This window comes from Myxine glutinosa, chromosome 6 (assembly GCF_964187855.1).
Source record: "Myxine glutinosa chromosome 6, kmMyxGlut1.1, whole genome shotgun sequence".
Classification (NCBI taxonomy): Eukaryota; Metazoa; Chordata; class Myxini; order Myxiniformes; family Myxinidae; genus Myxine; species Myxine glutinosa.
The window spans coordinates 150,772,624-150,786,191 of record NC_136266.1 but is presented as its reverse complement, the minus strand read 5'-3'; the positions used below and the strand labels follow the sequence as shown (position 1 = coordinate 150,786,191).

The 13,568-nt window shown below is 49.4% G+C and overlaps 1 protein-coding gene across 1 annotated transcript in view; it reads left to right on the top strand.

Annotated features, from left to right (window-relative positions):
* Window positions 1-13,568, top strand: part of OBSCN (obscurin, cytoskeletal calmodulin and titin-interacting RhoGEF) — a 377,067-nt gene that overhangs the window by 242,305 nt on the left and 121,194 nt on the right. The window contains exons 53-58 of the mRNA XM_078780751.1: window positions 709-975; window positions 1,168-1,437; window positions 2,743-3,006; window positions 3,179-3,454; window positions 3,547-3,843; window positions 3,949-4,221. Of these exons, the coding sequence (XP_078636877.1) occupies window positions 709-975; window positions 1,168-1,437; window positions 2,743-3,006; window positions 3,179-3,454; window positions 3,547-3,843; window positions 3,949-4,221 (1,647 nt within the window). The remainder of the gene's footprint in view (window positions 1-708; window positions 976-1,167; window positions 1,438-2,742; window positions 3,007-3,178; window positions 3,455-3,546; window positions 3,844-3,948; window positions 4,222-13,568) is intronic.

Below are 13,568 nucleotides of genomic sequence, written 5' to 3'. Positions count from 1 at the left end.
CTCAACGATGTAGTACATGGTAACAAAACAACTTCCCTTACGAGGAACTGCAATGCAGGAGGAGGCCGTTCGGCACATCAAACCTGCACAATGGTTGTCAACCTATGGCTGTTTGTCTGTGTTCTATCCTTTTTAAATGTCGAGTGTAAAGCAAGCAAGGAAGGAGCACGTACAATTTTAAATTTTCGTCAAGTCTGCACAAATGTTGGCAACCATTATTACCTCCACCATTGAAGGTAGATGGAGCTTATGTTTTCACCTCTGTCTGTTTGTCTGTTTGTCTGTCTGTGAAGAAGATATCTCAATAAGTTGTAGACGGATTTTGACGAAATCTAGCAGAGATGTAGCGGATGTGACAAGGACAAAATGATTAGATTTTGGTGAAGGTCCGGATTCGGATCCGGCTACGAGAATGTTTTAAGTGATTCTTCACCATTGGGAGTTAGGGCCAAAAACGATACATAGCAGGATATCTCAAAAAGTTGTGGATGGATTTGGACGAAACTTGGTGGACAGTTTGTGTGTGTGACAAGGAAGATTCGATTCGATTTCAGTGAAGTTCTGAATCCAGATTCGGACTATCAGTGGGATACAAAACATAAAGTGTTCAGGCTGGCTGAGGTATGCGCTCTACCGAGTACCCTTCTAGTTACTTATATGTTGTTCACGTTAAGCTTGAAGTAACGACGTTCTGGTGTCTGTTTTCAGAAAAAATTGGCTTGTTTGAGGAGACATTGAAGAGACAGATGTTAGAAGAAAAGATGGACGCTGTGCTGGATTGCCGGTTGTCCCGAGCAGATGTACCTGTGACGTGGCATAAAGGAGACATTGTTTTATACACAAACAGCAAGTACACCATAGTCAGGGAAGAGGCCCTGGCTCGACTTGTCGTGCGAGATCTACAGGTGGAGGACAGTGGAGAATATACCTGTATGAGCAAGCACGACCGCACTGTCACCGAACTTGCCGTGATAGGTTTGTCCGCCATTCTTTTGCTGAATTGTTAAATCCCTCCAACTTAATTCTTGCCTTCCAGCATTCCTTCCCATCCTATCTTTGCTCTTTTTAATTTAATGAGGGCACCATGTACCTTTTGTGGAACACATGACATCTATTGACATCATCGTGCAGTGTTGCTGCTCTCTTTGACCAATATGTTTTCTGCAGAGCGAGACATCCGCATTGTGAAACCTTTAGAAGACGTGGAGGTTCCTGCAGGAAGTTCAGTGTCTTTCTCTGCGGAGCTTTCCCACAACGATGTGGACGAGGCTCTCTGGTGGCTCGGTGAGGTGCAAATCCAGGATGGTGATCCCTACCATGTCACCGTTGAAGGTCCCATCCACCGGCTATTCATTCACCGCGTGGACCTTCACGATGTTGGTCGGGTTTCCTTGGAGGCCGGAAATACCTGGACAGAGGCATTACTTACTGTAAAACGTATGAATTGGGGGCTTACACCTTTGTTTTTAGGAAGTTTACCTATAAAGAGATATCATTAATAATGGTATACAACAACAACAACAACAGGCATTTTAAGGCCATTTTCGGCCATTTTGCCCTATTTTCTGCATCTCCCCTTGTTAACCCCCTTTCCCGCATTTCTTCTTCCACCATCTTTAGCCGTCTTTCTTGGTCTTCTCCATCCTCTACTTCCTTCTACATTCATTTCCATCACTCTTCTCAACCAGTCACGTTCATCCTTCCTCAACACATGACCAAACCATCTCAAACTGTTTCTCTTCACAGCATCCATCAAAGGCTCTATTCCCATCATCTTTCGCAATTCATCATTTGTCTTCCTCTCTCTCTCAACGATACTCCACACATCCACCGCACCATTCGCATTTCCACCCTTTCCAGCCTTCGTTGCTGCTCTACGTTCATTACCCATGTCTTGCTCCCATAAATCATAACACTTCTCACACATGCAGCATACACCTTTCCGTTCAGCTTCAACGACACTCCCCTCCCCGTCAGCATGCCACTCAGTTCCCGAAACTTCTTCCATGCACATCTCACTCGAGCAACCGTTGCCGAGTCTGATCCACCTTCTCCATTCAGCATGTCTCCGAGCTGGCAAAATGTTTTCACACCTTCCAGCTTCACGCCGTCTCCAAGATCCAACTCAACATTTCCTCCATCTGCAGCTCCCTCTGTGCACACCTTACACATGAATGTAGCTGCCACACTGGTTAATGACCCTCTCAAACCACTACATTTTTGATGAACCCACTCAGCGCACATTGTACATTCAATGGAGTTCACTCCGACACCCTTCCTGCACACAGCACACGGCCACTTCCCAGTTCTTTCCACCTCACTTTTATTAAATATACTATATGAATGAAAAATGAATGAATGATCGTTTTAAGGCCATTTTCCCCGCTAGAGCGGGGGTTAGCCTTGCGGGCCCCATGACAATCATGGTTCCCTGTTTGAGGCAATGTTTTTATGGCCGGATGCCCTTCCTGACGCCAACCCTTAGTCGCCTCTTACGATGTGCAGGGATACAGTGTACCTATTCTAAACCGGGGTACACATCGGTAGTGTATAATAATATACATATAGTATATTCAATAATATACATTTAAATAATTAATAATGGTATCGAATAAATAAATAAAATATAAGTGCCGATACTATATGTATATACTGCTGAAGATAATGAGAAATAAATTATCAGATAATGAGAAAGAAGTACTATGATATTAATGACTATTTGTGTGACTTTCTTGCAACTAGGGAGGCCTGTGGAGGTGGTTAGGCCTTTGGAGGACATGGTTGTTGAAGAAACCACGGAAGTGACACTGGAATGTGAGCTCACAGAGGAAGCTACCACCACTTGGTACAGAGACAGCATATTGCTCCAGCCTGGAGATAGGTTTGCGATGGTGCAAGATGGCCGTGTGGCTCGATTGACGATTCGGCAAGTCTCTCTGGATGACGGGGGCCTTTACATGCTCCAATCTGGGGAGGCTGTTTCGTCAGCGATGTTGGGAGTCTCAGGTGAGGGGTGGTCAGAGAAACCATTTTGAAAAAGCTGCATTTATCTTCTGAAATGAAATGGGTCAAACCCTCGGCCTATCTTTCCTATAACCTCAACCCTTTCTCAATATCTGTTGTCTTCGAGTATGATCGTGTTTTAATTTTACAAGTCTTCTGGTTCTGCTGTGTGCAGCCTGGCAAACCGATGTGGTAAACCCTCTGCGAGATCTGATTGTCGGTGTGGGAAAGCCAGCGAAGTTCCAATGTGACCTCAGCCGTGAGCTTTCGATGTCTGAGGTCAATTGGTTCTTGGACGGCAATGGAATTGCAGCTAAAGGGAGCGAGTGGGCAGCCTGGCAAGAGGGTACAACGTACTGTCTGGAAGTAGAAAGAGCAGCCCTGAATCATAGCGGGGAGATCATCTTTGCTGCTCGTGACGCCATCACCACCGCTCACCTTAAAGTCTGCGGTGAGTGCGTGTGCATATTCATCGACATCACCATTACTAGGCCTCGCGCTACTTCCGTCCCATGATCATAACTTTGCTCCTTGTCCCATCAGACCCTCCCGACCCTCCCGAGGACCTAGAAGTGTTGGAGAGGAACCACGAGTCTGTGACATTAGCGTGGTTCACACCACGCCGGGATGGTGGAAGTTCCATTGTAGGCTATTGGCTTGAGCTGCAGCCAGCCACCTGGGATTCCAACTGCTGGTTGCCATGTCAAGGTGAACCAATCCTCTCAACAGAATACACGGTGGACAACCTGCTCCCTGGAATTGAGTACTCATTCCGTGTGTCCGCCCTCAATCAGCATGGTTGCAGCACTCCAGTGCAGCTCTTTAATACTGTGCAACTTGGTGAGGCTCTACTTGTCACTCACATCCCTCATCTATTTCTTACTTGAAATGACCACACATAAACTTGTACGACTCTGATTCCTGTTTTTGCTTTTTCAACCTCAGAGCCTGTGCTGGAAATAGTTCGAAGCCTAGCAGATGTGAAAACCACGGTGGGCCTACCGGCACGGTTGGAATGTGAATTTTCACGAGCAGATGCCGCCGTTACTTGGCATTACAATTTACGTGATCAAGTGCGACTAACCGCCGACATGCATTTCGAAGCTGAAGGTGGGGTGCGCGCGCTCGTTTTTGACTCCTGTCAACCTCATCATGCGGGTCTGTACACCTGCCAGGCTGGAGAGGCCCTGCAGACCTCTGCTGAATTCGTAGTGCAAGGTGAAGATGCAGAAATGTTGATAATCACCAGATATAGATTGCAGTTATTTTGATCCAAGTCTTCCAATGTTGTTAAAGCAAAAATAACTATGTAAATTCGAGGTTTTCACAAGACTATAAGGATAAGAAGAGTATAAAATAAAAAAAACACATTTAGAGGCCATTTTTCCCCGCAAAGCGGGGGTTGGCCTTTTTCGGGGACCGTGGTTGTTGTTGTTTTTTGGTCCCCTTTTTTGAAGCAATGTTTTACGGCCGGATGCCCTTCCTGCCGCCAACCCTTTTTGTCGCCTTTTACGACAAGCAGGGAATTACCAGTGAACTGGTACTCAATTTGCCGACCTCGGAAGGATGACAGGCTGAGTCAACCCCACTGGCGTTAATTCAGCGATCGACCGGGATTCGAACCCAGGATCCTAGGATCCTAAGCTGGCACCCTAGCCGCTAGCCCAACACCAGGAGAAGAGTATGATGAAGAAAAATCGAAAAACTATTAAAAGCAATTTCTTTAGATTTTCATTGGCGTGGAAAATTATTATGATAATTTTTTTTAAAGGAAAATCGATCTTGATAAACATCTTTGTTACCCTCCAACAGTGTGACTAGTTACCAACATGTTGTCTCCTACCTGTTTATCCATCGGTGTTTGTGATGCTACCTTGCTCACCTCGGTGTGGACGTGTCTCCTTTCTGTTCAACTTCTCTCTCTCCTCTCCATGTCCCTTCCACCTTTGACTTCCACCTTCCTAATTTCCCTGTTCTCAGCCTTCTCCTATCCCTTACAATTTAAAACCTCCCCTCCCCAACCCCTTAAAATTCCACCGCCAATATCACCGCCCAGGCTTCCATCAATCCCCCTTTTGCTCAAGATTCCATCTCCCCCATCATCCTCAGATTTCCATCTCCTCCCTCATCCTCAGGATTCCATCTCTGCCTATGTCCTCAGGCTTCCATCTCCCCCACATCCTCAGGCTTTCATCTCCGCCCATGTCCTCGGGCTTCCATCTCCCCCAAGTCCTCAGGTTTCCATCTCCCCCACGTCCGCAGGTTTCCATCTCCTCCATGTCCACAGGTTTCCATCTCCCCCACATCCTCAGGTTTCCATCTCCTCCACGTCCTCAGGATTCCATCTCCCCCATGTCCTCAGGATTCCATCTCCCCCCACGTCCTCAGGCTACCATCTCCCCTCACGTCCTCAGGCTTCCATCTCTCCCCTCATCCCCAAACTTCCATCTCTCCCCACATCCTCAGGCTTCCATCTCCCCCCACGTCCTCAGGCTTCCATCTCCCCCCACGTCCTCAAGCTTCCATCTCTCCTCACATCCTCAGGATTTCATCTCTCCCCACGTCCTCAAGCTTCCATCTCTCCTCACATCCTCAGGATTCCATCTCTCCCCACGTCCTCAAGCTTCCATCTCTCCCCACATCCTCAGGCTTCCATCTCTCCCCACATCCTCAGGATTCCATCTCCCCCATGTCCTCAGGATTCCATCTCCCCCCACATCCTCAGGCTTCCATCTCTCCCCACATCCTCAGGCTTCCATCTCCCCCCAGGTCATCAGGCTTCTATCTTTCCCCATGTCCTCAGGCTTCCATCTCCCCCCCCCCCACTCATCATCAAGCTTCCATCTCTCCCCACGTCCTCGGGCTTCCATCTCTCCCCACATCCTCAGGCTTCCATCTCCCCCCAGATCCTCAGGCTTCCATCTCCCCCCTCATCCTCAAGCTTCCATCTTCCCCCACATCCTCAGGCTTCCATCTCCCCCACGTCGTCAGGCTCCCATCTCCCCCAACGTCGGGTTTCCATCTCCCCCATGTCCTCAGGTTTCCATCTCCCCGACGTCCTCAGGCTTCCAAATTCCCCTCATCCTCAAGATTCCATCTCCCCCCCCCCCCCCACGTCCTCAGGCTTCCATCCCCCCCCCCCACGTCCTCAGGCTTCCATCTCCCCCACATCCTCAGGTTTCCATCTCCCCCATGTCCTCAGGTTTCCATCTCCCCCCCCCCCCCCCCCACGTCCTCAGGCTTCCATCTCCCCCACATCCTCAGGTTTCCATCTCCCCCACGTCCTCAGGTTTCTATCTCCCCAAAGTCCTCAAGCTTCCATCTCCCCCACATCCTCAGGTTTCCATCTCCCCCAAGTCCTCAAACTTCCAACTCCCACACATCCTCAGGTTTCCATCTCCCCCACGTCCTCAGGTTTCCATCTCCCCCAAGTCCTCAAGCTTCCATCTCCCCCCATGTCCTCAGGCCTCAGGCCATCTCCTCACCTCCTCCCCACCCCTCCTTACTTGGAGAGCTGATGGTCTGGAGGGAGGGTAATGTTATGATAATTATGCTGTTGCGTTCATAGTTGGTTTAAAGAATGTGACGTATTACTTATGTCACGATTATTTTGTTCAGGATGTAAATACTGTTATTGGGTCCTTCTTTTTTTAATATTACGCCATCACGTCAGTCTCGTGATTTGTGGACTGTCTATCTGGAACATAGTAATGTGGGTGAAGGATGGCGAGAGTGAATATATGTATATTGCTGGATCATTGGTAGACAGGGAGAGTGGAGAAAAGAATCTGATTGGAGGAGTTAGGGTTTTGATACGAGTCGAAGGCGTAGAGTTACGGTAGTACAGTTGAGGCAGAGTGTGAGATTCGGAGTAAGATTTTGAGGAGTACAGAACAAGTTTGATTTGGTGGAAGGTTGACTTGGATTGATGGCACATGTGGTCTGAGACTACAAGCCATGCACTTCTGTACTACTTCTAACTCTGTTCCATCTCTACCCATAAGAATGTATCACCTCTGTGGGACTTTTGCATCCCATAGACATCCTCGGGCTCTCCCAGCTGTACCTTAAAAATCATATGGATACGCAGTGCTATGTGAGTTATGTATGCCCTGAGGGCTCTCCTGGCCTTGTCTGGAGATCATCATAACCACAGTGGTCTTTTTCTGGGATGTCTTGGTTCGACGACCACCTCCACCTCGACTTGCTCTTTCAGGCTCTTGCTCCCCATTTCTTCCCACTCACAGCACCTTCCGCCAACCCTGATCCGTTTTGTTGTTTATTAACTCAACTGGACTATGTCCAGCTGAGTTTTTGTCGACACCCAGTGTCCGTCGTCCGTCTGTCGTCCGTCTGTCTTTCTGTCTGTCTGTCGTCTGTAAACAATTCGACGTCTACGCTCTAAAAGTCACAAATATTGAAAAAATTTGATGAAACTTGTTATGCAGCATCTTTAAGACATAAACTAGTTTGGGATTGCATTTGGGCGTTGCATGCCCAAAAATGGGCGCGGCAGGGCGGCCATATTGAAAAACAATTTTTGTCATATATTTTTAGCACATATAAACTATATAGTTTGTGGTTCTATTATGCATATTCTAACCATATTGATATAGACCCGTTGAGTTCAGGTTCCCTGGAACCTCTAGTTATTTTTACTTTCCATTATACAACATGTACACGTGCACATGTGCGCGTGTGTAAGCTTGTATGTTTGTATGTTTGTGATGAGCTGAACTACTCATAGTATTGAAATTTCCTCTTTTGAAACAGGCATTGTCTACTTTTACCAATGCAATCCGTGTTTGGTGGCAACATCCAGCCCATATATTGTTCTGATGTAACATTGTTGAGGGTTTTGTCAGTGCCATGCTGTGTAAATTAAAATGTCTTGCACATGATAAACTGTGTTTGGTTTAATCAGTGCACTGGTAAGCACACATGACAATGCCAGGTAAAGCAAACAGGGTTTTAGGTTTTATTCGTAGGGGGATAAATGAATTATAAATTAAGGGAAGTGTGTTAATACTGTATAGGAATTTAGTGAGGCCCCATTTCGAATTTTGTGTAGTTTTGGTCAACACATTTGAGGAAGGATACACAGGGAAGGTTCAGTGCAGGGCTATTAGATCGATTCCGGGCCTAGCTAGACTGAGCTACAAGGAGCAGTTGAAGGAGACATTGATTTATACATTACTAGCAACGGTACCCGCCCTGTGGCCGGGGCTTCAATTGGGAAGCCCAAATGAAAAGGCAAAATATCAAAAATTGAAGGCTTTTTTTATTTTAAACGATTCATATTAACATCCGTTGAATCTATCACACGCAAATCATCAAAATCTAAACAGTACATGGCGCCCATTTTGAAAAAGGATTGAATTCTGCAAAACGGAAGCGGCTGCTGCACGTCTTTCTCAGGCGCACGTTTATGTGTGAAGAGTGCGCGCCGAATCTGTAACACGGAAGCGGCCGCTACACTTGTTTCTCAGTCGCTGTGCACACGCTGCCGTGTTACTTCGGAGCCGCACGTTTATATCGGAAGAGTTCGTCAGGAGTCGATCTACTCTCTCCTGGTACGTAGAATAAACAGTATTTGTAGAATTTCAACAAAAGCCACATCACTGTTCATATCGGTAAATATTATTCCATCGTGTTTGGAAAAACTGAAAAATTGGAAAATTGGAAAACTTGGAAAACTTGGAAAAACAATATAGCCTCTTTTACTCCCAGGGGTCCCAGGAATACCCACCCAAAATATCGTTGCGATCGGTTCAGCCGTTTTTGCGGTACCTTCGAACGGACGGACGGACATTTGGTGAATTATAGTAAGATAAAGGAGGTGGTTATGAGGGGATTTGATAAAGATTTTTAAGATTAAATGAAAGGTGTAAACAGAATAAGTGCAGAATATCTATTTTTTGGATAATAGACAGTGACAGGAAAAGAGGCCCAAGTTTCAGAGTAAAGAAGAGGAGAGTTCGGACAGTAGTAAGGCCGGTTCTTATTTCTCAGGGAGTAGTAAATCCCTAATCCACAAACATAACCTTTTTGTTAAATCCCCATTGACCCTTCCCAAGCCCACCTCTTTGTACACGTTTCCAGTTTTTCCATCCATTTCTGTGATTGAAAGTTTCTGGCTGTCCCCATCTTGTTCACTCCCTGAAACCTCCTCTTCCTCTCATTATGCCCCATGTCCTTATTCTTCAAGTCTTTCTCTATGTTTTCCATTTTCCCTGCTGTCTCCCCCAACCCCTTCCCTATCTGTCTTCTGTTCTTTTCTTTCTGTTGCATTCTGGTCTGTTCTGTGTTCTAGTTCCTCCCAAAGCCTCGAATCTGCATACAAGAAAAAAAAGTTTAAAAAACAAAACAAAACATGGAATGGTCTCCATGGAAAGGCAGTGGCAGCAGAAACAGTAGATACATTTACATTTGAGTTGGATATGTAGTGTACCTTGAGGCATTTGGGATCAAGGGGGTACATGGATATTGGCAGGATTTGTAGCCGGATATGGATGGGTGAGTATGTCCACCTGTGTCATGATTGTGATGTCAGTGATAGGGTGTTGTCACAAGGTGAATGTGCTGTCTATTTGTTAATTACGCACTCTACAATATGTTTTGGTAAAATGTTGGATTGAATTGATATTGTGTGCATGGGGCACAGGCTTTATGGGTGCAAAGGCCTCCTCTTGCGTCCAACTTCCTTGCATATCCTTCTGTAAGGCTGACGAGTTTCGCAAGCTGGTTTGACTCCAAAGAAGAACTCTTGAGATTTGCTTGTTGTGTTTTGGAAAGCATAGTGATCATTCCTTTCCCCCAGGGGTTGGGGGAAGGTGGTGAGGGAAGTCTGGCATATTACCCCGTTGCTTCCTTTCCCAAGGCGGAGGAAGGAGGAAGAAGGGCGGGTGGGTTGTTGCAAAGACCTCTGCATCCTTCAGGTTGACTGACACTGTGGGTAGATGTCACTGTGTTGATCAGAGGACGTTAGGTGTGTTTTTATGCCTCCGTTGGCGAAGTCGCCGGAGGCATTATGTTTTCAGGTTGTCCGTCCAGCTGTCCGTCCGTCCGTGATAGGATTTTGTTACCGCGATAACTTGAGAACGGCTGAAGGGATTTTAGTCAAACTTGGTGCATGTATGTATAATGAGGTAAAAATGAACTGATTAGATATTGGGGTCACGAGGTCAAAGACCAAAGGTCAGAGGTCATGTTAGGTAATAATCCTGTTACAGCAATAACTTGTGAACCAGTGATGGAATTCTGACCAAATTTATTACACTTATGTAGAATGATGTAAAGATTAACTGATTATATTTTGTGGGCAAAGGTCAAAGGTCAAAGTCCGTAATATGTCTCTAACTTGAGAACGGCTGAAGTGATCTAATTCAAACTAGGTACAGGTATGTATAATGACGTAAAGATTAACTGATTATAATTTGTGGCCAAGAGGTCAAAGGTCAAAAGTCAAAGTCTGTTATAGGCCTATAACTTGAGACCAGCTGAAGTGATCGAATTCAAACTTGGTACAAGTATGTATAATGATTTAAATATTACTCATTAGACTTTGGGGTCAGGCCAAAGGTCAGAGGTCATGTTAAGTAAATATGTTGCCACGCCAACTTGTGAACAAGTGATGGGATTTTGAACAAACTTGGTAAAAGTATATATTATGATGCAAAGAGGAACTGATTATATTTTGGCATAAAAGGTGAGGATTGAGGTTATTTTGTGATTATGGTGAGGTCAAAGGTCATGTCAGGTAAAAATGTGATAACTTGTGAACAGCTGAAACAATTTAAATTAAAACTTGGTACAAGTTTGTATAATGATGTAAACATGAATTGATGAAATTTTGGGTTTAAGAGGTGAAAGGTCAGAGGTCATGTCAGGAAAAATGTGATAACTTGAGAACAGCTGGATGGATTTAAATCAAACTTGGTACAAGTATAATAATGATGTTGTAGCGGTTACCGCTGGATGTACATAATCGCCTTGCACCGGCCAGAACACGGCCAGACGCGCCTCTCCCGGGCATGCCCAGACTCACTGTTCCCGGGCACGCCCGAACCTCCCGGGCACGCCCGGTCTCGTCTTTCCCGGGCATGCCCGCTCTCGCCTTTCCAGGGCTCGCCCAGAGCGTCCGGGCATGCCCGCTATCGCCTTTCCAGGGCTTGCCCAGAGCGTCCGGGCATGCCCGCTATCGCCTTTCCAGGGCACGCCCAGAGCGTCCGGGCATGCCCGCTATCGCCTTTCCAGGGCTCGCCCAGAGCGTCCGGGCATGCCCGCTATCGCCTTTCCAGTGCTCGCCCAGAGCGCCCGGGCACGCCCAGCCTCGACTTGCCAGGCCGCAGCCAAACACGCCCGGGCAGGTCCAGACTCGCCTTTCCAAGGCTCGCCCTTGATACCCGGGCATGCCCGGTATAGCTTTTGCCGGGCAAACTTCCCGACATAAATGTGTATATATATTGTTGCCCGAAAAACGGGCTTGTCAGAATACCTGAGCTGTTTTGTTTCAATAAAGCAACTCGGACGAATTCCGTCTTTGGTCGCGTCAATTCTTTCGACTCGCGTTGGAGCGCAGTTCCTTCATTGGTGACCTACCGACATGGATACGGCAGTGACGCTTAAACTGCCTACCTTCTGGGAGACTCACGCGGCTGTTTGGTTCGACCAGGTGGACTCCCAGTTCGCCCTGCGAGGCATCACCGCGGACGACACCCGCTTCCACCATGTTGTGGCGGCGCTCAGCTCCGCCACCGCGGCCCGTGCCTTGAGCCTCCTCCAGCACCCGCCGGCTGCTGACAAATACGACGCGCTGAAGACGCTCCTCCTCGGCGCTTTCGCCCTCTCACCGGCAGCACGCGCACGGCGCCTGCTTGACCTGCCCGAGCTCGGCGACACGCGCCCGTCCGAGCGCATGGACTATATGCTCTCGTTGCTCGGCGAGCACTCTCCGGCATTCCTGTTCCGGGAGCTGTTCCTCCATCAGCTGCCTAACCCGGTACGCCTCGCCCTGGCTGGCACGTTGATCATGGATTCCCGCGCCCTCGCCAGGGAAGCCGATAAGATCTCCTCGGCGGGCCAGCACATCGGCGCGGTAACCTGGAGCCCGCCGCCGTCCGAGGCGACGCCCACGACGCCCGAGCACCCTGCGCGGTTGGAGGCCGAACTGCCGGCCGCCACGCCGCACCGCCCGCTTCCAACACGACGGCCGGGGCCTCCACCTGACCGGGCGTGGTGTTATTACCACGCCAGGTTCGGACACAAGGCTCGGACGTGCCGGCCCCCGTGCACTTTCGGCAGGTCGGGAAACGGCCGGGCCGGCGTTCATTCCCAGCCATGAGCGCCGGCCACTCGGGCAACTTGCTGTTTATTCGGGACAAAGCGTCTGGACGGCGTTTCCTGTGCGACACCGGCGCCCAACTGAGCGTCATACCTGCCTCCGAGCAGGACAGGCTGGACGCAGTTTGCGGCCCCTCTTTGGTCGCTGCTAATGGCTCGGCCATACGCACTTTCGGCCCACGCGTCGCCACCCTCTGCTTCGGCAGCCAGCGCTTTCAATGGACTTTTGTTGCCGCCAGCGTCCCCGTGGCTTTGCTGGGCGCCGACTTCCTCTGCGCGCACGGGCTGCTGGTCGACGTCAAACGACGTCGCCTTGTCCACGCCGAGACCTTCAGCTCCCTGGCGTGCACAATGAGCAGCTCCGCGCCGACCGAACTGGCGTGCGCCCTCCTGGCAACGAACGAGTTCGCTCGCCTGCTCGTGGAATTCCCGGCCCTCACGCGGCCGACGTTTTCGGCCGTCGCGGTGCGGCACGGGATCGAGCACCACATACCCACTACAGGCCCGCCGGTCTACGCCAGGGCCCGCCGCCTCGACCCAGCCAAGCTCGCCGTGGCAAAGGCCGAATTCGACGTGTTGGAGCACCTCGGCATCGTGCGGCGCTCCGATAGCGCGTGGGCCTCGCCACTGCACATCGTGCCAAAGCCGGGGGGTGGATGGCGCCCGTGTGGCGACTACCGCCGTCTCAATGACGCTACCACCCCCGACAGGTACCCGATCCCGCATATTCAGGACTTTTCCGCCCGTTTGGCGGGACGGGTCATCTTTTCGAAAATTGACCTGATACGGGGCTACCACCAGGTACCTGTCCAGGCGGCCGACGTCCCGAAGACGGCCGTCATCACGCCGTTCGGCCTGTTCGAATTTTTGCGGATGCCGTTTGGCCTCAAGAACGCGGCCCAGGCGTTCCAGCGCTTGATGGACGGCGTGCTGCGCGACCTGCCGTTTCTTTTCGTCTATCTGGACGACATCCTCGTCGCCAGCACGTCCCACGCCGAGCACCTCCTCCACCTCCGAACACTGTTCGGTCGCCTCAGCGAGCACGGCTTAATTGTCAACCCGGTCAAATGCCACTTCGGCGCGACGACCGTTGACTTTTTGGGCCACCGCATCACCAAGACCGGGGCCGTGCCGCTGCCGACCAAGGTCGAGGCCATCACCACGTTCCCGCGTCCCCGTTCCATCAAGGCCCTCCAAGAGTTCCTCGGCATGGTGAATTTTTA